General features: G+C 48.6%; 1 protein-coding gene across 6 annotated transcripts in view; it reads right to left on the bottom strand.

The window, feature by feature from the left end:
- VPS13B (vacuolar protein sorting 13 homolog B) overlaps positions 1 to 26,105 on the bottom strand; it is a 604,787-nt gene that overhangs the window by 13,171 nt on the left and 565,511 nt on the right. For all 6 annotated transcript variants that reach the window (XM_079796380.1, XM_079796377.1, XM_079796379.1 and 3 more), the window contains 5 exons: positions 25,784 to 25,983; positions 14,696 to 14,814; positions 10,320 to 11,125; positions 5,949 to 6,125; positions 2,219 to 2,389 (listed from right to left, as the gene is read on the bottom strand). In XM_079796380.1, the coding sequence (XP_079652506.1) occupies positions 2,219 to 2,389; positions 5,949 to 6,125; positions 10,320 to 11,125; positions 14,696 to 14,814; positions 25,784 to 25,983 (1,473 nt within the window). The remainder of the gene's footprint in view (positions 1 to 2,218; positions 2,390 to 5,948; positions 6,126 to 10,319; positions 11,126 to 14,695; positions 14,815 to 25,783; positions 25,984 to 26,105) is intronic.

The raw sequence follows: 26,105 nt of genomic DNA, 5'->3' as shown, positions 1-26,105 counted from the left end.
CCTCTGGGACCAGGTATTTGGCGCCAACACCATGGGATACAGAGGGTTCTTATGTCTGTAGAAGGAAGGGAGCCCGTGTAGGCCCGCCTTGAGATGCCGCTGTGAACTAGACGTCTGAGGAGCACGGACAAGACGTGGAGCCCAGGGTGTGCTGCTGGGCGTGGAGCTCCTGGGCCCCGGGCCAGGCCAGCATCTGTAGGTGCGCACACGGGGCAGGGTTTACGTTACCCCCAGAGCGCCTAGGTTTTTGGAAATTACCAGAAATGCAGAATAACTATGTGCCAACTGCAGGTCCCACAGACAAAACGATTCCCTTGCATGGAGCAGGATGTCCAGGACAGAGAGACTGAGGTGGAGATCAAAGCTTTATGGTCAACCCCGAGCCAAGCCCCAAGGGCTCCATCACCAAGGCAGACCCATGGCTCCTCCCACAACCGATTCCTTCGTCAGGCACAGCTCCCTGCAGTGGGAGTGGGAGTGCGAGTGGGAGTGGGCTGGCTTCTCTGGGGGGCGAGAGCGTTAGGACAGAGACGGCCAAGGCCAGCCCGCACAGGTCTCCCCCGGGAGTGCCGGGAGCTCCTCCGGCTCAGACGGAAGGAAGGGAGCTCTCCTGCCAGAGCAGAGGCCGCAGAGCCCACAGGCTCAGCAGAAAGAGGCGCACAGACCCCAGACAGCGACCAGCGGTCACAGCAACTGAAACCCACTGGACTAAAACCAAAGCAAGGAGGCTCCTGCCACTCTCACCCGACACTCTTTGAAATCAAGCAACTCATACAGTTCCTTCCCTGCCACGATTTCATGATGACGGGCTCTGAGGACCACACACAGCCCCTGGGCCGGCACACGCCTGACCCCCGTGACTTCCAATAATGGTGTTTCCAGCCCCGATTTACACCAGAGGAACCCAGGTTCAGGGAAGATAAGCACGTGTCTGAGGCACAAAAGGAGGAGTGTAGACGCCACAGCCTGGGGTCTGTGGACTCCTGAGGATGTGGCCCACCACACACCATGCCCTTCCCCCAGCAGCCGCCATGCCTCCAGCCTGCTCCTCTACCCCGCAGGCCCACCCCGGCCACCAGCTCCAGCTCCCACGCATTATTCAACGACACTGACATTCTGCTGCTGTAACACCTCCCCACGCCCTCTCCGAGCCTCAGCGGCTGCACTGTGAGCTGGGGTGGTGTTTGCAAGGGGAGAGGACTGGGGAGAGGACGAATCCTTCAGGCCCAGCTTTGCTGACCTTCGCTCTCTCTGCACTGGGCGCTTTGATCTCCGGAGATGCACCCTTCTTCAGATGCTGGGCAGGCATGCTGCCAAGCAACACAGTGTTAAATTCCTTTGCAAACAAACAGAAAATACCCTTGAAAACCTTGCTCTGCAAAAGTTCAGCTCCAAAGCTTCCTTTTTATAGATTTTTCCAAAGCAACTTATTTATCAAACATTTGTAAAGTTTGGAAATATCAAGAGCAATCTTCACCTCTAACTATACCGTCTGGCTGCTCAACAACTGATAATTACCTGTCAGGCTGACCTGGCAGTCTTAAAAAACACAAAAGGAAAAAGTGGCTTCCTCCAGGGGTTTGCATGGCAGTTAGCTGCAAGTTCCTCAAGTGCTTAAAAAACAAAAGCAGGCATCGGGCAGTGCCTGTGGGGCTGAGGGAGGTGTCTGGGTGGTGGGGGAGCAGGTGTCTGCAGTGCCTGGGGTGGTGGGGGAGCAGGCTTCTGGGTGGTGGGGGAGCCGGCGTCTGGGTGGTGGGGGAGCCGGTGTCTGGGTGGTGGGGGAGCAGGCGTCTGGGTGCTGAGGGAGGTGTCTGGGTGGTGGGGGAGCAGGCGTCTGGGTGCTGAGGGAGGTGTCTGGGTGGTGGTGGGGGAGGCGTCTGGGTGCTGAGGGAGGTGTCTGGGTGGTGGGGGAGGCGTCTGGGTGCTGAGGGAGGTGTCTGGGTGGTGGGGGACCAAGTGTCTGCAGTGGCGGGGGTGCTGAGGGAGCAGGTGAGCCTCTGGTCAGACAGCATGGCCTGTCATAGGCTCACCCTGGTGCTGGAACGTGGGTCCTGTTCCACAGCCTCACTGACTCAGGGCAGGAACCGGGTGAGCGCCATATCCTCTCTGAGCCTCGATGGTCTACAGAAAGGATGTGAACTTCCCAACCACCCCCGTTCTGGGGGTCCATGTCCCCAGAGCCAGAGGGACGACGGGAGAGCACATCCCGCCCCCTTACCGAGCAGGCTGATGCCCAGCCGGGACAGGCCCAGTCGGAGCCCCTCGCCCAGGCTCTCCGGGAGCTGCCGCCGCCACTCCTCCTGCCGGTTGTAGTGCTCCTCGTCGAGGGACAGCCGGTCCATGTTTCGGGCCAGGCTGGTGGCCAGGTTGGTGATGGAGGTGAGGGTACCTGAGGGCACAAGAGCACATGGTTGGCTCCTGGTCATGTAGGGAGGACACGGGAGAGTGGTGCGCCGAGGGCCGTGGGCCGTGCCCAGAGGGTGAGTGATGGTGGGCAGCTGGAAGCAACAGCCTTAAAAAAACGAGTTGGATTAACACTCGCTTGTGCCGATGATGGCTCCCCCTCAGAGTGGTAGGATTAAGAGTCTGTGACCAGAAAAGTGCCTAGAATTTCACATGGAACCTGGCTCACTACCATCTGGCTGTCAAGGCTTGGCCAGAACAGTTGGTTTTAGGAGGTCACAGTTCCATTCCTGGTCAGGGCACACGCCTGGGTTGTGGGCTTGTGTGGGGCGTGCAGGAGACAAGCCCATGGATGTTGATGTTTCTCATTGATGTTTCTATTTCTCTCTCCCTCTTACTTCCTCTCTCTCAAAAAAATCAATAAAAACATTAAAAAACAAACAGTTGGTTTTGAAGTCCTCACTGAGGCCCAGTTTTGAAGGTTAAAACTTGTCTGCTCTGATTTTATTTTATTCTTTTGTTAATCCACACCCAAAGATATTTTCCATTGACTTTTTATTATTTATTTATTACTAGAGGCCCGGTGCACGAAATTCGTGCACGGAGGGGGGTTGTCCCTCAGCCCAGCCTGTACCCTCTCCAATATGGGACCCCTTGAGGGATGTCCGACTGGCCGTTTAGGCCCGATCCCGGTGGGATCGGGCCTAAACGGGCAGTCGGACATCCCTCTCACAATCCAGGACTGCTGGCTCCCAACTGCTTGCCTGCCTGCCTTCCTGATTGCCCCTAACCGCTTCTGCCTGCCAGCCTGATCACCCCCTAACCACTCCGCTGCCAGCCTGTTTGCCCCCAACTTCCCTCCTCTGCCAGCCTGGTCACCCCTAACTGCCCTCTCCTGCAGGGTTGATCACCTCCAACTGCCCTCCCTTGCAGGCCTGGTCCCTCTCAACTGCCCTCCCTTGTAGGCCTGGTCCTTCTCAACTGCCCTCCCTTGCAGGCCGGGTGCCTCCCAACTGCCCTCTCCTGCTGGCCATCTTGTGGTGGCCATCTTGTGTCCATATGGGGGCAGGATCTTTGACCACATGGGGGCAGCTATATTGTGTGTTGCAGTGATGATCAATCTGCATATTACTCTTTTATTAGATAGGATAGAGGCCTGGTACAGGGGTGGGGGCCAGCTGGTTTGCATTGAAGGGCATCCTGGATCAGGTGGGGGTTCCCTTGGGGTGTGGGGCAGCCTGAGTGAGGGGCCTGTGGTGGTTTGCAGGCCAGCCACGCCCCCTGGCAACCCAAGCGGAGGCCCTGGTATCTGGAATTTATTTTCCTTCTACAATTGAAACTTTGTAGCCTGGGGCGGCAGCCATTTCTGTGGCAGTTAATTCACCTTCTACAATTGAAACTTTGTAGCCTTAAGCGGGTGAGCCCGGCCAGGGTGTGTGGAAAGCTTTGCTTCCCCTGTTGCCGGCGGCAACCCTGGCCTGCTCTCTCAAGCTCCATTCTGCCGCCATTTGTTTGAATTTGTTTACCTTCTATAATTGAAACTTTGTAGCTTGAGTGGAGGCTTAGGCCTGGCAAGGGCAGGCGGAAAGCTTGGCTTCCTCTGTTACCTAAGAAACCTTGCTCTCTGTGGCTGTAGCCATCTTGGTTTGGATTAATTTGCATACTCCCTCTGATTGGATGGTGGGCATGGCTTGTGGGTGTGTCGGAGGTATGGTCAATTTGCATATTTGTCTATATTAGATAGGATTATTATTTTTTTAAAAATTGATTTCAGAGAGGAAGGGAGAGGGAGAGAGAAACAATGATGAGAGAGAATCATTGATCGGCTGACTCCTACACTCTCCCTACTGGCAATCAAGCCCACAAACCAGGTATGTGCCTTGACTGGGAATCAAACCGAGACTTCCTGGTTCATAGGTCAACGCTCAACCACTGAGCCATGAAAGCCAGGCTCCACTGATGTTTTAGAGAGAGTGAAGGGAGAGGGAGAGAGAGAAACATCGATGTTAGGACACATTGATTGGTTGCCTCCTGCATGGAATTGAGCCTGCAACCAAGGTACATGCTCTTTACCTGAATCAAACCCTCAACCCTTCAGTCCAAGGGCCGATACTCTATCCACCGAGCCAAATCGGCTAGGGCTGCCTGCTCTGATTTTAAAGGTTAAGGTTAGTTGCTGAATTTTAGATAGACTGCAAAGAAATGTTTCTACTTTAGGACTAAAAATTATTCCCTCCTTATTGACATTTTGAGGAAATGATTATTGTGCCGCAGAGAACTTGCACAGTTTTGATATTCAGGATGTTCACTGAAAAGTGTGAGGACGACAAAGGAAGCGAACCACGTGGAAGCCATGATCCTGTCTGTTTCTTCCTAAGAAAGGCTATTTCAGCATCTTACTCAAAACATTCAGCATCCTTTCTACCAAGTCTGCATCGATCCCCATGAGCAAAACTGAAAGACATCAGGGGACACATTTCTGAAGCCAATGAAAGCTCATCTGTTAGGAGGTCAGGTTTCAAGAAGAGATGGGAGATGTAATTCTTGCAGTTGCATCTTCACCAGTAATCTGAAAACAAAGAAGATACATGCGCGCGCACACAGATCCCAATAAAACACACGGATTTGCTAAGAGGAGAGAGCAAGTGTAAAAGCATGGAGCGAGCCAGATGTTAAAATTACTGGTGGACTTCAATTTAGCAGGTGTTGGTTGTCTTATTTTAAAATACAAACAACAGAACCACAAAGATCTAAGTCACGGGTGAGAAGTCTACCAGTGACTCATCTGTGGGCCCTGGCAGCTCTGCTCCCGGCCTCCTGGATGGCGGGGCGGGGGAGTGGCCTGCCTTTGTCCATAACCCAGGTGCAGTGCTGTTGACAGTAAAAGGCCTCTCTGGGGAGAAGCCCTGCGCCCCTTTCCCTGCCTCCTGCTGAGAAGAAACGGGGACTCAGATGGTTCCTGTTAGCTCCCGAGTCACTGCCAACCTGACCAAAATGTCTTCGAGCAAACGCGGAGAGCAGGGAAACGCTGCCCTTGTCCAGGGCCAGCTGGCCTTCTCGCCTGGCGGCCCGAGCAGCCACCAGGTGGCGCTGTGCGCGTGGTTTCACTCCCCATCGGCTTCCCGTCAAAATGCATCCATAGCCTCACAGAAGTTATGACAACTGTATCTACACTAAAAAGAAATGATGAGGCAACAGACTAGGGTTTCTGATGTCTCGCAGAAGCCCCGAGCGCCTTCAGTATTTCTGCATTTATCACACGGGAAAGCCGCTGAGCCAGTGCATGCTTCCCCGGTGAGAGGTCTGACATTCTGGAGTTTCTGGAACATTCTCACACACTGCACAGGCTCGCAGCGATCTGTTTAACACATCAGAGCTTCTACATGAGCTCTGCTACAGATCCAGCGTCTCCCTGCAAGCCAACAAGCCAAGCAAAGCTAGAGGCAAACAGGACACATTGGAACTGTAACACGTTCTTTACAAATAGAGAAATACGTCAGGAAGGAAGGAAATAAGGCGTTAGCACAAGGGACCAAAACAGCTACCTTTGGAAATGTGCTTCACGAAGGACGTGGTCCCGCGGGAGACGCCGCTCACGAAGGCCCCGGGGCCGCGGGTCAGCCCCTCGTACGGGAGCCGGAAGAAGTCGGCCACGCCGTTGCCCACGCTGCGCACCAGGCTCGCCGGGCTGCCGAGGATTTCCAGGGATCCAACCACCCAGCCTGCAGGGGACCAGAGGGAAGGGTTCCTGAGACCTCACCACGGCACTTTCAACATTGGGGAGAAATAACACATTTCCCTGCAATTCATTTTTCACACTAGAATTGAGAATGTAATAAGCTCTTTTGGAGCAAAATATGGGAAATAACTCATTCACTGTGAACTCAGATGTGGCAAACTTTCCTAGTTTATAAATCACAGCGGTGCTTTGGCAGCCTCACAAACAGCTCTCTGTGCCCGCCTGCCGAGCCCCCTGCTCCTGCTAAAGGCACCGTGTGCAGGGCGGGCCTCAGGCTGCAGGTGCGCAGGGGCGGCAGGGGCCCTGGGGTCAGAAGGTGCCTGGTCAGGGGGGGCCAGGCGCTGAGCGGGTGTTACAGGGGATGCAGAGTCCCGACCAAGATGGAGGAGTTCTTTTTAATCTTTCCCAATCCGACCACGCTGAGTGCTCCCCTCTAGCGCGGAGTGGAGCCCGCCCAGCCCCGCTCCAGTTGTGTAAACCTCGGTGACAGGGACACACCGATTGGGTCAGCGAGGGGAGCGTTCCCTGCCAGGGTCCCAGGGGGAGCCGGGTCTGGTTTCCTGTGAGCTGGGCTGGCCAGGAGCGGCCTCGCTGCTGTGCGCCCTGCCCCGTGGGAACGCGGCTTCCCTTCATCTCCCTCCCACCCCCGGGGGGGGGGGGGGGCTCTCGCCCGGAGGGTGGAGGTGCAGGCAAGGGTCAAGGGCTAAGCAGGGGAGCATTCGGAATGGGCGGCTTTCTCTGGTGACCCACTGACCCCCAGCCCAGGGCTGACGGCGCTCTAATGGGAGGCCAGGGACCGAGCCCTGGGAGCCACGCCTGCCTCACCAGCAGCTTCTTAGCGGACAGGCCTGCGGCAGAGATCCCCAGCACGGAGCACGGATCCCGGACCCCGGACCCCGGAGGGCCGGCCAGGGCGGGTGCACAGCCCTGCGGAGCCCTAGGGGACCCTGGCCCTGCTACCGTAGAGAGGGACATTCTTAAAATCGGAGCCCCCTCTCTTCTCTGGAACACTAGGAAGATAACGCCAGGGTTTGTGTTAACAGAGGGAATAATTTCCAGAAGATGCTTATAACTGGGAGGGCCTATAGGTGCCAGGCATGGAGCATTTTTAATTCTCACAGGCAACTGCAAGGGAAGTGCGATCACCTCCTTTATGTAAGTTCAGGTCAGCTAAAGACTGAACCCCTGGGCTCAGGAGCCGTCCGAGGCCCAGGGCCAGAGAAGACTGACAAGGTTAACTCCCTGCCTCCAGTCTCCCAGGCAGGCAGGAAAAGGAGGAAGGAGACGCAGTCCACTCTTCACCAGCTCCCCAGGGTAGACACGCGGGCTGGGTTTCAGCCCAGGTTTACCTGATTCCACCTGCACCCCACCCCCCACCCCCCGCTCCGTGAGCCCAGGCTGCACGTCGGCAGGGCCGTGGAGGACCCTCCGGAGGCAGAGAAGCAGCAGACGTCCTCTAGCCTGGGCTCGTGGTAAGGGTGGTCCAGACACATTTAATTCCCCTTCTCTCCAGACTCCACGTAGAAGTAAAGGAGAAAGTAGCTACTGCCAAGGAAACCCCAGGGCAGGGGGCAGGGGGCAGGGGTGGGTGGTAAGGACCCAGCCCCTCGCACACCAAGGGCGGCTCGGGCTCCTGGATCGGGATCACCGCCTGACGCAGGCCACGTGTGGCCCAGAGCGACTGCGCGTGCGTGTGAGCTGGACAGAAAGGGCACAGCATCCCCGACACTCCTTTAAGGAGTCTCCTCCAAAAGCAAATGTAGCCTTAGCTTGCTCGTTCGGGAATTTGGTTGAAAAAGGATGTCTGTCTGGTATCGAATCAAACTGAGACTTAGGGGTGGTGAGGGCCCCCCGGAAAATATAAAGCCCACATTCTTCCCTTTAAATAGTGTCAGTTACTCATTTCTAATTACTTTACTGTCTTTATGCAACTTGTTCACTCGTTCCACCAAGAATGCTGGTACCTTCCCTTTAAGACTCATCCCTGGGGGTTGGTCACCTCCTACCATCTTCCCACTTCCAACTCGCTCATCACTGCTTCTTCCGGATAACCTTCAGAGTGTCGGTAGGTTTTTAGTGACAGAATTCCCAGCACGCTCTAAAATCTGGCCCTCTGTATTAGAATTTCGTCTCAGCTTACAATGAGGTTGGGACACAGCTTAGAGGATTTTTAGGTGGATTACAAAAGATCCAAACAGAATGTTCTCGGGAAAGCTCATTAAAAAACAAACAAAGCAAAGCGATCGTGGCTGGCGCTGGGCTGCAGGGATGTGGCTCCTTGGTGCCACAGCCGCCGCGTCTCTGCCAGATCGCTGCACAGATGGGTGCTCTCCACACTGCAGGCCACGTGGTGCCCGGGCCCCAGGCATTTCCTCCCAGGTCCGGGCCAGTGCTCAGTAACCTACATGCCTGCTTCTCAAGTTAAGAGCAGAAACTGCCTGAAAGGGTAAGTTTCTGGAATACCCGTCTATTAAATGTGAAATGTTAACAGCTTATTTCTAAATGGTTTCTTAGCAAGAGGGAAATATTTCTTCATTGTTGTGCAAGCTATCAAAACAACAGCTCGGCAGGGCCCTCCCCGGACCTTGTCATTTTCAGTTAAGTGTTGTGAGCCGCTCTATTTACTCTGTGAATTTCATGGTGGAGAAAACGCAATCTTACCAGTATGGCAACAACATGAGTCATTTGCTGCTAAAGTGATCATCTCTTATGGGAATGCATTCACCAAGTTCAATGCTACGAAGGCTCTCTCTCTGCTGTTTTCAGAAAGCAAGACTTCCATGTTCTTTATCCAACAGGGCCCACAAGACCCACTCTGGCTGGTGTGTGTTGCCTAAATTCATGGGAACTTAAGGAGCCAGACTGTCAAAATGAAACTGCTTCAGAGGGCATTGAGGTCAGGAATGTGTGCTTTGACGCCGATTACCATAGAGCAGCAAGAATTTTCAAAACACACAATACCTGGCTATTTAGTCAGGGGCACATACCTCTTTTCCCTCAGATTATCAAATAAAAAAATGACAACAGCCAACACAATAGCCATCCGTTGTGAATGAATCTAAATTATATCTATTTTTGTGTGTGTGTGAGATTGGCAAAAAATATAATATATATTTTGGTGTGCCATAGCATTAATTTATGTATGCCATGAGACAAAAAAGGTTGGAAACTGCTGCCATAGAGATTCTGAAACAACATGGTCCCCAACACTCAACTTTTCGCACCGCCCTTGCCATGTAATGTCCTGTACACACACTCCCACCCCCTGCGGCCTTGCCCAGCTCAGGTCTGTGGCGAGGCTGAGGCGCCGGGGCCTTCTGTCACCTGTCCAGACGGGCAAGGCCGCACCGGGCAGGCAGAGTCTCTCTATGCATCTTACGAGCAAATCAAGCCTCTGAATTTCTCTCCTACATCTCTTCATGCAAAACTGCAAGGAAGAAAGCTAACGACAGCCCGGCCGGTGTGGCTCAGCAGCTGAGCTTCGACCCAGGAACTAAGAGCTCAAAGGTCTGATTCCCGGTCAGGGCACATGCCCGGGTTGTGGGCTTGATCCCCAGCAGGGGGCGTGCAGGGAGTAGCTGAACTATGATGTTTCTCACTCATTGATGTTTCTCTCTCTCTATCCTTCTCCCTTCCTCTCTAAAAATCACTAAAAACATTTTTAGAAATAGTGTTGAATGCAAACTAATAGAAAAATAAAATGATTAAAAAAAGGAAAGCTGACAACCTGGAACGGCATTGCTTTCCGGCCGGCTGAGAGCCGGGGCTGCTGTCCTGGCTGAGGTGGTGGCTAACCTAGAGCCTGGTGCCTGCAAGAGCCCAGAGACTGCTTCCTGCGTGGAGTTCCAATTCTAAGTTACGTGACGGCGAACAGAACCGCTGTATTGCTTTAGTGTTTGTTCAGTGCCAAGCAAAATTCAGGGTGCTTCATTCAGGGCACTTTCATTGTATCCTCTCAAAACCTCAACCACCCGTTTTACAGCAGAGGAAACTGAGACGGGGATGTTCAACGACTTGCTCAAGGCCTTACAGCTAGCGGTGGCAGCGTCTAGGTTTAAATCCGCGGCTGTCTACCTGCAAAGCCCGCACTCCTCGCCTCTCACCGGATTGCCTCTTGATGTCCGTAAGGCACGACCCCGAAACATCTCCCTTTGCCCAGACCCTCCCGTGCCCTCACCTGCTCTGAAGAGAGCCCCCGAGGCGTAGTGCATGGCCAGGGCGTGGATGAGCTGCCGGGCCGTGGTGAAGACGGGGCCCCGCTCAAACACGGAGAAGGAGAGCGGGGTGTGGTCGGAGGCTATGTACAGCTTGAGGGAGGCGTGGATGCTGACGAGGAGACTCACGGGCAGGATCACCAGTTTCCGCAGCTTCACAGGGTTCACCAGGGCCCGGGCGTGCTGTCTCACCTGCACGGGCAGAGCCTGTGTGCCCCCCGGGGACAGGGTGGGGGGCCCGGCCAGGCTGCTGTGAGGAAGGTAGGTCTCAAACAAGGTTTTGATGTAGTACACAAACGTGTCTTCCACGTACAGCCGGGCAGGTTTCAGCTCAAAGCTGAGCTCGTTCAGGTCACAGAAGAAGCTCTCGCCCTCGGTGAAGGTGAGGCCCAGGCGGATGAAACACTTCCTCCTGTAATCCTCCAGATCGCTGCTGGACGCGAGGAGGCTCTGCGAGCTGGGACCCTGGGCAGGCTCCGGCTTCTCTCCCTGGCAGACCAAGACGGCGAAGTGGAAGTTGGACTTGTGGTACAGCTGGTTGTCCACCTGCAGGTCCCCACAGCAGACCTCCACACAGTACAGCGGGGAGGGCGCCGCGCTGGGCTCCTCCCCAGGGAGGGGGCCCGCCGCCGGGGCCACGTGGAGAAAGACACTGTCCAGCGTGAGCCTCAGCAGCTCCGAGGAGGCGCTGTGGTGGGTGAGGTCGTCAAACACGGCCAGGCTCAGCCGGGTGAGGAACATCTTCACGGCCACAGTCCTCGCCCGAGTTCTGCAGGAGGAAAGGAAAGAAGAGAGGTTCCCCTGCTTTCTTCCTGTGTGTGTGGATGAGAGTGAGTGCCTTATTACACACCTTCTGAGGTCCCCTGGAGCCTCCTAAGGAACATCCTCAGCGTTCAGTGCACTGTGTCTGGACAGAGCCAGTCACACCGACCATCTGGGGAATGTTCCCAATGGGACTACCAGTCCTCCTTGTCATGTTCCTCCAAGTGTTTCCCTCATCAACACCAGACTTTTACTCCACTTCCCTCTCGTCTTTGTGCACGAATCCTCTGTCACAACCATCACAAGGCAGAAAGACATAATCAAATAACCAAGACTCCTTAGCTTGGAAAAGTAGAGCAAGCGGGAGAACACTGACCGCGACCTGCCCCACGGCAGCCCCCTCCAGCGTCTCCGCCAGCGCGCTGCTCCCCGCCACTTCCATGGCTCACGTGCGAGTCACTTCCCTTCCTCAAGGTCATCACTCATTTGTCATCACCACTAGCAGCTTAGAAGCTGTTTTTTCTCCTACCTTACAAATTCCTCTTGTAGCTCCATTACCTCCTCCAGCTACAAATCATTTTTCTGATCCTTCTTACAAAAAAGCTCCAAAGAGTTTTTATATACATCATCTTCTATTCTCCTTCCATTTTCTCTTAACCTTGCTCCAAGCAGGCTTCTGCCCCTCAACAGTCTACCACAGCAACTCTCCTCAAGGTCACCAGTGACTTCCGCCTGGCGACATTCAAATGGTGGACTTCAGTGTGTGGCTCACTCAACCTACCATGGTCTCTGATGGTGCTCACTCCCTTCTGCTGGGAATAATTTCTTTCCATGTCTTCTCTTGTGTCTTACCTCTGGACATCCATCCCCAGTTACCTACGTGGCTCCCTCTTCAAGTTCAGGTGCCCAACGCTCAGCCCTTGGTCCTCCACCTCCACTCACTCCCCCTGGAAATACTGTCCAGCCACATGGCTTGACGAGTCATCTATAGACGGATGACTTCCGAAGTCACACAGTTAGCCTAGAACTCCTCCGAACTCCAATCTCACACAGAACTGCCTATCCACAGTGTCACTATATGTCTAAATGACGCTCAGCTTGTCATGTCTGTAATCAAACTCTTGATCCAACCCCAAATCTACATACAGTCTTTCCCATCTCAGTTAATGGCAACTACATTCTACCAGTTGCTTAGACCAAAAAGTGTGGACTCCTTTTTGCTGCCTCTATTTTCCTCCCTACCCAATGCATCAGGGAAATCCCATGGGCTTGTCCTCCAAAGGCTACCCAGAAACTGACCACTTCTTCTCTCTGTGTGAATAACTGTCATGATCTCCTAAGCAGTCTTCCTGCTTCCACCTCGCCTTTATACCGCCCACTTCAACACAGCAGCCAACAAGCATCTAAAATTTTAGATCAGATCATGGAACTTCTCTACTCAAAATGCTCTAAGACTTCCTTGTTTCACGCAGAATGAAAACTGAGCCCCACATGTGTCCCTCCTTCCAGCCTTTACTCTGGGACCTCCGGCACTGCACCCCCACGTCCACCCCTCCACCTGGCCCGCATGGGTTCCCCCTGCTTCGCCAACGTGTCAGGCACACCGCGCCTGACCTCTGAACTGACTGTGCCTCTGTCTGGACAGCTCTGCCCCCAGAAACCACATCACTAACCCTCTGGCTGCTTTTAGGTCTTTGCTCCAATGCCAACATCTTAGAGACTTACACCCGTTTTCAAAAACTACCCTCTGTCTGTCCCTCTGTCCTTCTTACTGGGCTCTGTTTTTATATCTACAGAATGTCAACCTTCTTTACCTTTTATTATAATTAAATTGAGATTTACGATCACCATAAACTTTCCTTTTCTATTATGTTTACCCTTTGTCTTCCCATCCCATGCCTGTGAGAATGTGGTTTCCTCAAGAGCAGGGATTTTGGTCTCTTTACTCACTGATGTACCACTTTCCCTAGTAAGTACTTGAAAAGTAAGTGTCCAATAAAGGAGTTACGGAAGTGCAAGTAAACACAGGTGCCTTTCCTGTTGTCACCACTGGACGTGTGGATTGTGGCTCTGGTCATTAACAACGTCCTCCTAATATTTAGATAAATGTTCATGAAATTCTAGGGTAGACTGAAGGTTTTGTACTATGCAATTTAAAATGTAGTCTCTGAATTTTAGTCTCTTAATTAATTTTTTACAAATACTTCTGGGCCAAGAAAATATTCTACTTAACTTTGTTTGAAATATTATAAATTCAAATTAATAATAATTTGGCAGGGTACAAATTAATGAGTTCCTACTGATATATGAAAAGCAAGAAATTTTTTTAAAAAGGACCTAAATAAATGTATCAAAATTGATATCATTTAATAGTTCATAAAATCAGTAACTTTTCTGGTTATAAATTTTTACTGTAGAAAATGAAAATACAGAAACTTATTAAATAATCACTTATAACTCCACATCTATTAACAGTTCTGATTCTTTTCAGGCTTCTTTTTAGAAATGTTTTTCTTGTGTGTGTATGTGTGTGAGACAGAGAGTGAATGTGTGTGCAAGCACATTTATTCATGTAGGATATGTGTACTTATGACATATAGCTAGGGTCCTATTTATATACTCAACCATATACTGTTTTCTCTATTTTAGGTTTATCATATGCATCTTCCTATTACATTATAATCCTCTCCGCCTATTTTCTGTGGATATACCACTCCTGGTATATTTATGTGTCATCTATTCCTCTACTGATGGCTATTGTTCTCTGAATATTTTGGCATTATAATTGGCAATGTGACAAATATCTCTCTGCATATATTTTTGCCAACTTCTCTAATTATTGCTTTAGCTCTTTGAAATTGGAATTTCCAAGCCAAAGGGATTTTAAGCTCCTAATATGTATTACTAAATGCTTTCCAGAAAATGCTAACAATGTACACTTCAATTAGGACCATATATGATGGAACATATTATTTGATAAAAAAAATATCTTATTTAAATGTGCATTTCTTTGATTACTTGTAGTTCCTCTTTCTAGAATTTTCTGTTCATGTCTTTTGCCCTTATTTTAATTTTGGAAGAAGAGGCTACCTTCATATTAAGCCTACTGAATTACATGAATTCTTTTAATGTAAGGATATTAACTCTTGGATTCATGTTTGTAAAACCTGATGGTGACATTCAGGTTGAAGGGGAAATGTGGTTCTAAGAGGTGAATTTAGTTTTGATGCAGCTCTAATTGCTAAGTTCAGTTATTAATTACTAGGTCGTCATGTGGATACAGAAGTATTAATTAGCATTTCATGCTAGTGATAACATATAATTTTAAGATGTGTGCTTTAATTTGTAAATGTTTGTTAATATCACAGAAGAACTGGAAGGGGCATCCTAGTAAGACTATAGATTGCTCCCTATTATAAATATGACTTAATGATAACCATATCCTGATGGATTACCCAATAATTAACCTCAAGCATCAATGTATACATTGGGATGACAAAGAATGGTAAATGATAGGTTTACAACTTCATAGTGGGAAAGGTTATTATCCTGCTGTTGAGATAATAATTAAACCTACTTGTTGGTATTGGTTACAATAGGTCCTGCTTTTCCTTCTGGGGCCACAGTGATGAAGATGGAGCCACATTGATGGACAATGTCCACGTACACATAGCCAAAGCCAGTCAGGAACACAACCTGCAGAGAGAATATTCAATATCTGATGAGGAAGGAACAAGACACACCACTGAAATGACCGACTTTCAATGTCTCAAGTTCTGGTTCAATACCACAAACACTTCCTGGTTCTGTTTCTGTATATCCATATCCAGCTGATTGAAATGAAGAAAAGAAAGAAAGATCAAATCAAGTTTGTTCAATATCCAGCTGTAAGGCTCATGGAGAACACATGATGGATGACGGGGCATGAGTGTCTTCCTTCCCTGCTTCTTTGGAACAGGCAAGTAACCGGGCGAGGGCTGGAGCCCAGCCACGGGCCAGCTGTATGTGTACATATGAATTCCTGTGGGAAAACCCTCTAAAAACTCCAAGCTTCAAATGCAATGTGCAAAAAGTTTCAGGCTTTTGAGTGTTGACCTCCTACCACGAGCTCTTCTATGCTGGGGATAAAACAAAAACCTACCCACAAAGGCATGTCGTAATCCTCCCAAGGCCCTCACATAACTTGTCACAAGAACGTCAGATAACTTCATGTGAACAGAGTCAAAATTAATTTTTCTACAGTGAGAGGGTGGACTCACACTTAAAAAAAGTTCTAGCTCAGAAGCCAGGTGCCAGGCCAGCAGAACAGATGTCCTTTCAGCCATAAATAGTGATGTTGCTTAAATGGATAAATATTTGAAAACAGAACAGAACTATTTGAAAAACAACTCCAAGAACACCATGTTCACAGCCAGCATTACCTGCGGGTGGGAGCAAGAACCTCCTTATGTTTGGAATGTTGATTATTATGGTTAGGACAGCAAATAAAAGAACGACTGACAATTCCTGGATGAATGAACAATGCCAGGTGCCCACATGAGACACAATGAATGTATTCTCATTTTGACCCGATGAAGAGTTACCAGGAGTGTACACAGAACCACAGGAGTGAGTCACAGACTCAGATTTGGAAGCAACTTCAAGGTCACTGAGCTTTTTCCTGCATAATGGCTCTTTCTCCTGGCCGTCCCCAGCATCTAGGGCTCCCAGCCTCATCTCTACCTCCTCCCTCTCCTCACCCCCTGCAGCCCAGCAGTCATCAGAGCCTCCAGGCTGCTGCCTGCGAACCCAGGGCCCTTTTTCATCCCGCACCCATTGCTCCAGCTTAGGCCCTTGTCTGACACAGCCCTAGAATATGCTCCGACACTGTGCCTAGAATACGCTTTCCCCATAAAGTCCTTTCAATTCCTATGTATTTTTGCACATACAGCTCAAGGACACTTTCTTCCATTCCCTAAGTTTTCCAGTCCCTTCCTCAGCTTGATACCATACCTACACCTGCATTCCCACAGTACTCTGACCATATTCCTGTTCAATCACAAGTAGTATTGTTTGCATCACAGTCATCTGTTTATATACCTGACTTAGTCATGAGACCGTCCACTTCCTGGGGGCAGGAGGAGAGTCAATTTGTATTCTCCACGGACTGGTCGTGCTTCCCAAATGGATTGCTTTACAAAAATGTCTGTTTCAAAAGACTTCTGTATCCTGAATTTGACCTCTTTGTTCCAAGGTCAGAACTGAACTTGACTGTGATAAAATCTGGAATGTAGCAACTTAAAAAATGGCCCAGCTCACGTAAAACAGGAATTCTTTGAGAAACACATTATAAAAGCCATTATTTTATACAACATGTAAAGTAAGCCAACTGCCTCTTCAGCCGTGCAGGTGTGAGGTTATTCTCTTAGCACACTCCCTTCTCTCAATCACTGCCCATGGCTTTGGTGCGCCCCCCAGGGTTTCACCACACAAGGAACAACCGGAAGACCACCCCTCGAAGGGGAAGGAGGGGACCAGAAGGGGAAATATATTGTTCTGCTCATTATCAAAGTGATCTTCATGCATTATGACAGGAGGATACTTGTATGTTCTAAGTAGTAAAAATAAGGCAAGTTGATGTTTTCTGCTCACTGCCTAAGGGCTCTGAAAGTAAGCAAATTAACCCAAACCTTTAAGGTGCTTCTTTCTCTTCTGCAAAGGAAGTTGTGCTGGGTGTCCCTTTCACTCACCATTAGAACGGGAGAAGTACTGACTTGAGTTCTTGGAGCCCACCCCGTCTCTTTTCCCATGTGGAGAGACAGCGCACGCGCCGTGTCTTTCGTACAGGGGCAGCTCTAGGGATTAGGGAGTTGGGTAACTAAGTGCCAGAGAAATTAGGCCCCTGTAATCAGACTCTCCAGAGGCTGAAAACAAATCCTTGTTTTGGTCTGATGTTTGATCACCCAGTCATTCAGTCAATTTTCAACACTTAAAGAGGACTCACAATGAGCCAGTCACTGTACTAGGCATTGAGAAGATACAACCACGCCCTCAAGTTGCTCACAGCTGAGGCTGTGAACAGCCAAGTGCACAAAAGTGAGACGATGCATGGCTGACAGTTTCAGGGCAGAGAGCTAGAAAATGCTCCTTCCTCCCAGTTTATTAAGCATCATGGTTGCTGTACACACTCCTGAGGGCAATGGTTCTGTGTCCATTTCTTCAGTACTTATGACCAGGAGCCTGGGACTCAGTCAAGATCTGAGTGGACGTTATCTCAATGTGGCTCCTGTGGTGGAGACTCTGTCCACCCATGTCTGCTGCCCTCTCCTTCCTGGCACGAGCAGGATTCTACTCCTTACCCTGTGCAACTGGATATGACTAATTTTAGTCAATGAATTGACATGTGTTGCCTCTGAGTCAAAGCATAAAAGAGCCAGCCTTTCCCCCACTGCAGTCTACTGCGTTCTCAATAAACTACTGCTGCTCTGAGTAAAAGAGACTGTGATTATTTGAGACTCAAAACAAGCTGCAATACTGGCCAAGGCCGAGCTCCGAGGGTAGATACAAGGATGAGAGGAATAATGGGAAGAGCGCTCTTCCAAGAGCAGCAATGTGCTCAGAGACTATTCTTTGCTTCCAGGGTGCGATCCACAATACGTTCTCTCAAAATGTCAGACTTGTTATGGACGAGAGGCTCTCCTCCTCCTCTTCCCAATCTGGAGGGACCATGCCTGTTACCTGCCCTGTACAATGGGGCAGGGGCAGCAGAGAGTTCCTAGGTCTCCAGAAAGGAGTGACATCCAGACCACGGGAGCCTCACTCAGAAGACTGGGTTTCCACTGGGATGTGACTGGTTAGCACCCCGGGGAGATCTGCTTGTTCTGTGTGTGGAAAAAAGAATGAATTATTACATGGGGATTGTTTTTCAGTTGTTTGGAATTGCTCAAGGAGCTAGTGGGTCCTGATCAATGCCGACACTTAGTTCTTTTTTACTTTTCTCACTTCACATCATAGCATGGGGGGTGGCGGGGTGGAAGGCTATAGGAAGAGAGGTGCTGGTCTCAGTGCAGAATATTTGGGGGCTACTGTGCTGCTATTTGTACCCGTTAGAGCGCTCTGTCAGTGACTTTCCCTTACGTGTGGGTATAAGAATACTCTTTGAGACCAGGGTCCTGCCTTCCACTTAGTCCATTATCTTTTACTACCATTACAAATAAGAAACACTTTAAGCCCTGGCTGGTGTGGGTCAGTGGTTAGAGTGTCAGCCTGCACACTGAAGGGTTGTGGGTTCAATTCCTGGCGAAGGGCACGTATCTGTATTGCAGGTTCAGGGCTTGTGTGGGAGGCAACCAATTGATGCGTCTCTCTCACATCGACATAGCTCCCTCTCTCTCTTTCCCCCTCCCTTCCACTCTCTCTAAAAAGCAATGGGAAAAATAGAAACACTTTAATATAATTTGTGCTTTTCTATATATTATCTTCATTAAAATGAGTATTTATTATATTTATATCCAACAAATAATATTTTTAAATATTACAGTTTTAATTGTATTGAACAAATAAGTTACAAGGTGATACATAGGAAATAATTGAAAATATTCTTGAAAATCTTTCTTTCTTTCCCTCTTTCTCTTTCCCCCTTATAGGCAATACATGACAATCCAGAGATAATCAGAGGTGCCTTAAGCATCCCGCACTGCAGTCGAGCTAAACCAGGCCTCTCAGATGGAGATGGCTGGTGGGTAATAGGAAACAGGTCTGGAGCTTCAAAAAGGTGTGGAGGCCAGAGACAGTTACTGGGAGTGCCTGGGTGATAGCAGCTAAAGCTATGAGATGAATTAGATTTCCCAGAGAGAAAAAGGAGGGAGATGAATTTCCAAGATGATCAAGGTGGAGAAGGCTGGACACGGATGGAAAGAAAACAGCAGAGGGTTGAAACAACAGTGGTTAGGTGCCCTTCTCGAGATTCCGAGGCCTCTCGTGACTCACGGCGTGCTTGTAACCAGGTAAGAAATACCTTGGGTAGTTTGAGAAGTGCCTTTGCATGCGTGTTCTTATTTCAGAGATGTGGGTGGGTGGCGGGGAGTCCGGTGTGCTGGCGGCTGGCTGAACCCACGCACCGGGAAGTGTGTGGAGTTTCCCTGCAGCACCTAGCCCTTGCCCTCGTCCTGCTGCACACACTTACTAATGACACGACGGGCACGTGGAACACATGCTCACCACATCTGCAGACGAAGGACAGCTACCACGGTACTTAATATGCTGGGTGGCAGCCTCACGTATTTTTTAAAAGGGATTTCAACAAACTGGACTGGGCCAACAGCAATGAGACTTAATTGACTGGGGAGAAAAGTACAGTCCCATCACTGGGTTTAAAAAGTCAACTGCACAGCGAGTTATATGATAAAGACCTGGGGGATGTGGTTGACCACAAGCTCAATAATAACAAAGAGCCTGAGCTCGTTACTAAAAAGCTAACTCAGTCTCTACTTTATTCACGGAGGCACAGGGAGGCGACGGCTGGTTAGGCCACATTTGGAATACGGTGTGTAATCCGGCTGCCGGGTTTTTAAAGGGGAACGTAACACACCAGTGTGCTCAGAGCAGGGCAACGGTGGGGATGGGTCTGGGAGGCACGAGATGGAAGGAACGAGTCAAGGAACCAGAAAGGTTTGGCCTGGAGGGGAGGACACTTAGAGAAGGTGTGGGAGCTGTCTCCCCGGCCTGCAGTGTCGCTGTTAAAGGGGAAGTAATAAACCTGATGCTCCAGAGGGCAAAACAAGGCTGCACGCGCGGATGCTACCAGGGAGTGCTCCCGAGATGGGAGCATAAACTGCCTCGGCCCCTGCCCCTGCCCCCCGGCGGGAGCCTTGCCTGAGACACGGGCAACGTCATGGAAGGGGCGCTTGCTCTAGGTCAGTGGTCAGCAAACTACGGCTCGCGAGCCACATGCGGCTCTTTGGGCCCTTGAGTGTGGCTCTTCCACAAAATACCACGGCCTGGGCGAGTCTATTTTGAAGAATTGGCGTTAGAAGAAGTTTAAGTTTAAAAAATTTGGCTCTCAAAAGACATTTCAATCGTTGTACTGTTGCTATTTGGCTCTGTTGACTAATGAGTTTGCCGACCACTGCACTCGGGGAAAGGGGTCCTAGACAACCTCTGACCGGTGCTTTTATGAATGTTCTGGTAGCTATCTGCAGCCGGGGCAGGACTCCAGAGGGCAGACAGTGACCGCAGCTTCATGTACGAAAAACAAGATGGGGCCGCGTCTGAGCAGATCCAGGTTCCAGCCTGATCCTGCTCCGCCAGTTACAACCCCCCCAGCTGACTCCTCGGTAAGCCTCAGTCCTCTCACCAGTTAAAAAAAACACTTAAAAATTATTGCTCTATTTTAGAATTTTTGTGGGGATCAAAGGCTCTATCTTAGGACTTCGCACACTTGACAACATTAATTGAGTTACTCAGGTCCCTGAAGGCAGGAATTAGGCTTTTCTCAGGGCAAAAGGTTTGGCCCCTGATAGGTCCTCAATAAAAGTTAATGGAATGAATGAAAGACTGTGGATGTGAACGCACTTTGTAAATGGTACAGAGCTAGGTAAACACGAAGGACGGCCATCTCCCCTGCCCACACCCACACACAATGGGAGAAGAAAACAGCGAGGACAGTGACCCACGGCACAGTTATGCGAGGAGTCCAAGATCATGGGTATTGATTGGGTCTTTGTAGAAGTCATCAGCAAAGGGATTATTTTAATCTGAGTTTTGGGATTCAAACCACTCATCCTTCTCAACTCATACAAATTAACAAAAGGAAGACAAACAGTCAACCTAAAAAATGGGCAAAGGACCTAAATAAATAGACACTTTTCCAAAGTGGAAATACAGAAGGCCAAGAGACATATGAAAAAATGCTAAAAGTAACTAATCATCAGAAAGATGCAACTTAAAACGACAATGAGGTATCATCTCACACCTGTCAGAATGACTACCATCAACAAATCAACAAATGACAAGTGCTGGCAAGGATGTGGAGAAAAGAGAACCCTAGTATATTGTTGGTGGGAATGCAGACTGGTGTAGCCATTATGGAAAACAGTATGGAGTTTCCTCAAAAAATTAAAAATGGAACTGCCATTTGACCCAGTGATCCCACTTCTAGGAATACAAGCTAAGAAACCAGAAACACCAATCAGAAAGGATATATGCACCCCTGTGTTCATAGCAGCACAATTACAATAGCTAAAATCTGGAAACAGCCCAAGTGCCCATCTATAGATGGGTAGATAAAAAAGCTGTGGTACATCTCCATCATGGAATACTCTGCAGCAGTATAAAAAGAAGGATCTCTTACCCTTTGAGACAACATGGAGGGACCTGGAGAGTATGATGCTAAGTGAAATAAGCCAGTCAGAGAAAGACAAGTATCACATGATCTCACTCATATGTGGAATCTAAAGAACAAAATAAACTGATGAACAGAAGAGATCCAGAGAAATAGGAGCATGGAACAGACTGTCAAATCTCTGAGGGAAGGCGGGGATGGGGGTGAGTGGAGAGAGATTAACTTGGAAACTTATATACATATATGCATAGCCCACGGACACAGATAATATTGTGGTGAAGGCCTGGGGAGGGGGTGGAGGCAGGGTGGAGGGGGTCAATGGGGAAAAAATAGGGGACATCTGTAATACTTTCAACAATAAAGATTTATAAAAATACACAGAGTGTTTCTTTGTGCCTTACAAAGTTATCTTCTGCATATTCCCTTCCATATTCCATTACAAAATTATACAACATGACACTGTCCTAGTCACAAAGCCGAGGCAAGGGGGCACATGGGTGACTGACGAAAGCTGACAGGACTTCTCTTCCTTGCAGCTTCATGGGGATTTCTGGTGTTTTAATTCTGCTTTGTGAAATTTGCATCACGTGCCTCAGAGAAGGCCGAGGAAAGCCTCGGAGACAAGCTCACTCCTACAGAAGAGCTGCTTCCTTTCATCAGAGGACACACTCCCGCCCGCCCCGGTGATTTATACGCCTGGTGCACTATTGAGGACACGGCCGCGAGGGGCTGGAACAAATCTTCCTGCCCAAGAGGAAGTACGCCCCGGTCTGCAGGACATATGGCACACAGTTCCTGGAAGATTAATGGGAACATGACACTTCGCTGGGTCCTCAGACCAGGGATGATAAGGGTGTTGGAAAGAGTACCTCCCCTCTGAGCTTTGAAGTATCCCTGACTACAAAGGTTGGAGGAAATTTAGAGTGAATGGGAATCCCCGAAATAAGGTTGGTGGGCAGAAGGCCGACTGTAAAGATGTCCCAAGACCATATATAAGCCAGGTTTTGAAAATCTTCTAACAAAACAGAGAAGCTCGCAGTCTTTATTTTGTACATTCATGTGACCAGGAGCGTCTCCTGAGGCTGCACAGATTCTCATTGTTCATCAAACGAGACTGTGGATGGAAATCACACCGGGGTCATTGGGAGCCACCGAGAACACAGGTCTCCAAAGCGAGTGTGGTCTCCAGGCGGCTTGGCCTCCTGCACCTGCCCCGGCCCAGGTCCTTCAGCTCCTTGCTCAGCGACTGCTCTCCCAAGCTCTCCCCCCAGCCCCGGCTCCCCGCAATTCCCCTCTCTCTCACAGATGATTCATTCCACACTTCACAATAAACTTAAGGCCACTGAGTACCAATTCACTCAATTTTCCGGCCCCATCCCTCCAAATATCTCCACCTACACCTGCGTCCCTTCCGCACTCTTGTCCGTGGTCAGAGAGGAGGACACGGCCCTTCTGTTGAAGTCGAATTACAGGCTCTGGGCGTGGACTTGTCCATCTGGGCAGCTCCTTGCTCACATTTCCCACTTCTTTACTGGCTCCCCTCCTGCAGCAAATCGCGAGCTTCCTCCCCTCTGATCACGTCGCTTCATGGCCAGGCTCCTGGAAAGAACTCCTTTCCCCCGTCCCTCCCGTCCCTCCCTTCCACTTACTCTGCACTTGTTCTTCGCTTCACTGCTTTCCTTCCCACCACCTTACACTGCGCCCTTCCGGCTCAGCGGCTTCATGCTGCTGCCTGCCGGGCTTCCTCCTCCCTCTCTGCTTCCTCCTCAGTCTCTGGCTGCACTGCACTTAGATGCTGAAGTTTCTCTTCTCCCTTGGTAACCTCATCTTCTCATTCATTCATTCATTCATTCATTCATTTGATATTTATTAACATCTTACTGTGCTGACTGGTACTATGTTGTAGGCTAAGAATGAAAAAGGCAAATATCAAATGTTCTGTAAAAAAGAAGGAAATCTTACCTCGTGACAGCATGGAGGGACCTGGAGAGTATTATGCTAAGTGAAATAAGCCATCAGAGAAAAGAAAGTACCATATAATTTCACTTACATGTAGAATCTAAGGGACAAAATCAACGAATAAATAAAATGGAAACAGTGTTATAGATAGAGAACAGACTGACAGCTAGTCAGAGGGGAGAGGAGTTGGAGACTGGGAGAAAAAGTGTGAAGTGACTGAGCGAAACACAAAATAAAAACAAATTCATAGACATAGACAACAGTGTGGTGATTACCAGAGGGAAACAGGATGGAGGGAGGTAGAAAAAGGGGAAAGGAAGATAAATGGTGAAGAAAGGAAACTTGACTTGGGTTGGTGAACACACAATAAAATATACATGTGATATATTATGGAACCTAAATAATTTTATTAACCAATGTCACCCCACTAAATTCAATTAAAAGATGTAAAGTGGGACTTGTATGCATGCATATAAGCACAACCAATGGACACAAGACACTGGGGGGTGGGATGAGGGCATGCGACAGGGAGTAGGGGAGGCTGGGGGAAGGTCAATGGGGAAAAAAAAAAGGAGATATATGTACTACTATATGTAATACTTTAAACAAGAAAAAAAAGATGTAAAGTGCTTAGCCCAATGCCTGCCATACAGTTGGTGATTATTAAATGGTCATCATTATTATTACTGTACATATATTCATAGTTTTAACGTGTTTTGTTATCATTATAATGGGACTACTTCAAAAGCTTATTGTGAAGATCAAATAAACTAAGAGATGAGAAAGAACATTAAAAAAGTACAGCACATATTGTTTGGCCATAAAGTGGAATAAAGTTCTGACACCTGTTATAACATGGATAAACCTTGAAAATATTATGCAAAGTGAAATAAGCCAGACACAAAAGGACAAATACTGTTTGATTCCACTCTTATGAGGTGCCCAGAATAGGCAGAGTCTGACACAGAAAGTACAAGAGAGGCTACCAGGGGCTGAGAAAAGGGGAGCATCGGGAGTTATTGCTTAATGGACAGAGCTTTGGTTTGGGATTGCTGGACAACATGGTGAATGCCACTAAATTATATATAACAAATGGCAAATTTTAAGCACAGCAGAAACAAAATGCTTGATTCATGTGCCATTTTCAATAAAAATAACACCAACTAATATCCAAAGTAAGACAGGGACAAAGTCAGGACCTTTTATCTGTTCAGGATTTTTAAACTCTACTTATATTTGCAAAATTTTATAGACTACTAGGTGCAAATATATATATATATATATATATATATATATATATATATATATACACACACACACACACACATACACACACATATGTATGTATATGTATATAAATATATATATATAAATATATTTTATTGATTTTTTACAGAGAGAAAGGGAGAGGGATAGAGAGTTAGAAACATCGATGAGAGAGAAACATCGATCACCTGCCTCCTTCACATTCACTACTGGGTATGTGCCCGCAACCAAGGTATATGCCCTTGACCGGAATCGAACCAGGGACCCTTGAGTCCACAGGCTGATGCTCTATCCCAGGTGTCCTCAAACTATTGCCCGCGGGCCACATGCGGGTGTTTTTACCATTTTGTTTTTTACTTCAAAATAAGATATGTGCAGTGTGCATAGGAATTTGTTCATAGTTTTTTTTAAACTATAGTCCGGCCCTCCAACGATCTGAGGGACAGTGAACTGGCCCCCTGTTTAAAAAGTTTGAGGATCCCTGCTCTATCCACTGAGCCAAACCGGTGAGGGCAAAAATATGTATTTTAAAGTTAGTAAACTTTTGCCCTGGCCGGGTGGCTTGGTTGGTTGGAACATCATCCTATACATAAAGAAGGCTGTGGGCTTGGGGCACATACCTAGGGTTGTGGGTTCAATCCCTGGTTGGGGTGCATATGGGAGGCAACCAATTGATGTTTCTCTCTAAAAATCACACATCCTCAGGTGAAGACTAAGTAAGTAAATAATTAAATAAATACAATTAGTAAACCTTCAAAAGAGGGAACTGATCTAGGGATGTCATTATGATTGTCTTAACATCTGGCCAGTTGGACTACCTTCTATGAGAGAAGTCCAACAATTTCATTTCGTTTTTGACCTTGTACTAGACCTAAGGTGGGCTTCTTTTCCATGTGCCCTCTCTGGTAAACAGCTGTATAGAATACTTTAGAGATACATACGCTGCCCTTGTATTTGAGACTTTCTAACATGAGGATGTAAAAACGAATACACACACGCCCTAACACAGAAACAGGAAGTTCAGCATTTAGGAAACTATGCTTAAAAACAGACCACCACCGAGCCCTCAGAAAAGGGAACTCTCCTTCGGGCAGCGGCAGGACCGCACGGCTCACTGACCTGCGTTCCCTCACTGTTGATGTCGATGGCATCGCTCCACTCGGTCGTCATTTCCTCCTGGAGTTCCACCCTCAGCAGGAGGCTGGGGAGGAGGTCTCTGGTCTTGCAGTCTGGGTAACTGGAAATCTGATGATAAAGCTCATGATGGACTGAGCACTCAGAAGGGACTTTTCTGCAATAAACCTCAAACTTTGGAATATCTAAAAAAAAATTTTACATATTTAAAATTCATTTTATTTTTACTGATATTTGTTTTCAGAGCTATAAGCTTAGATAACCCTAATGACCACTCATATTTGCTCAATAGACATACAGTTCTTGG

The sequence above is a fragment of the Cnephaeus nilssonii genome (assembly GCF_951640355.1).
Source record: "Cnephaeus nilssonii genome assembly, chromosome: 18".
Lineage (NCBI taxonomy): Eukaryota > Metazoa > Chordata > Mammalia > Chiroptera > Vespertilionidae > Cnephaeus > Cnephaeus nilssonii.
The sequence above is the reverse complement of the archived record's forward strand: the minus strand, read 5'-3'. Positions and strand labels throughout refer to the sequence as shown.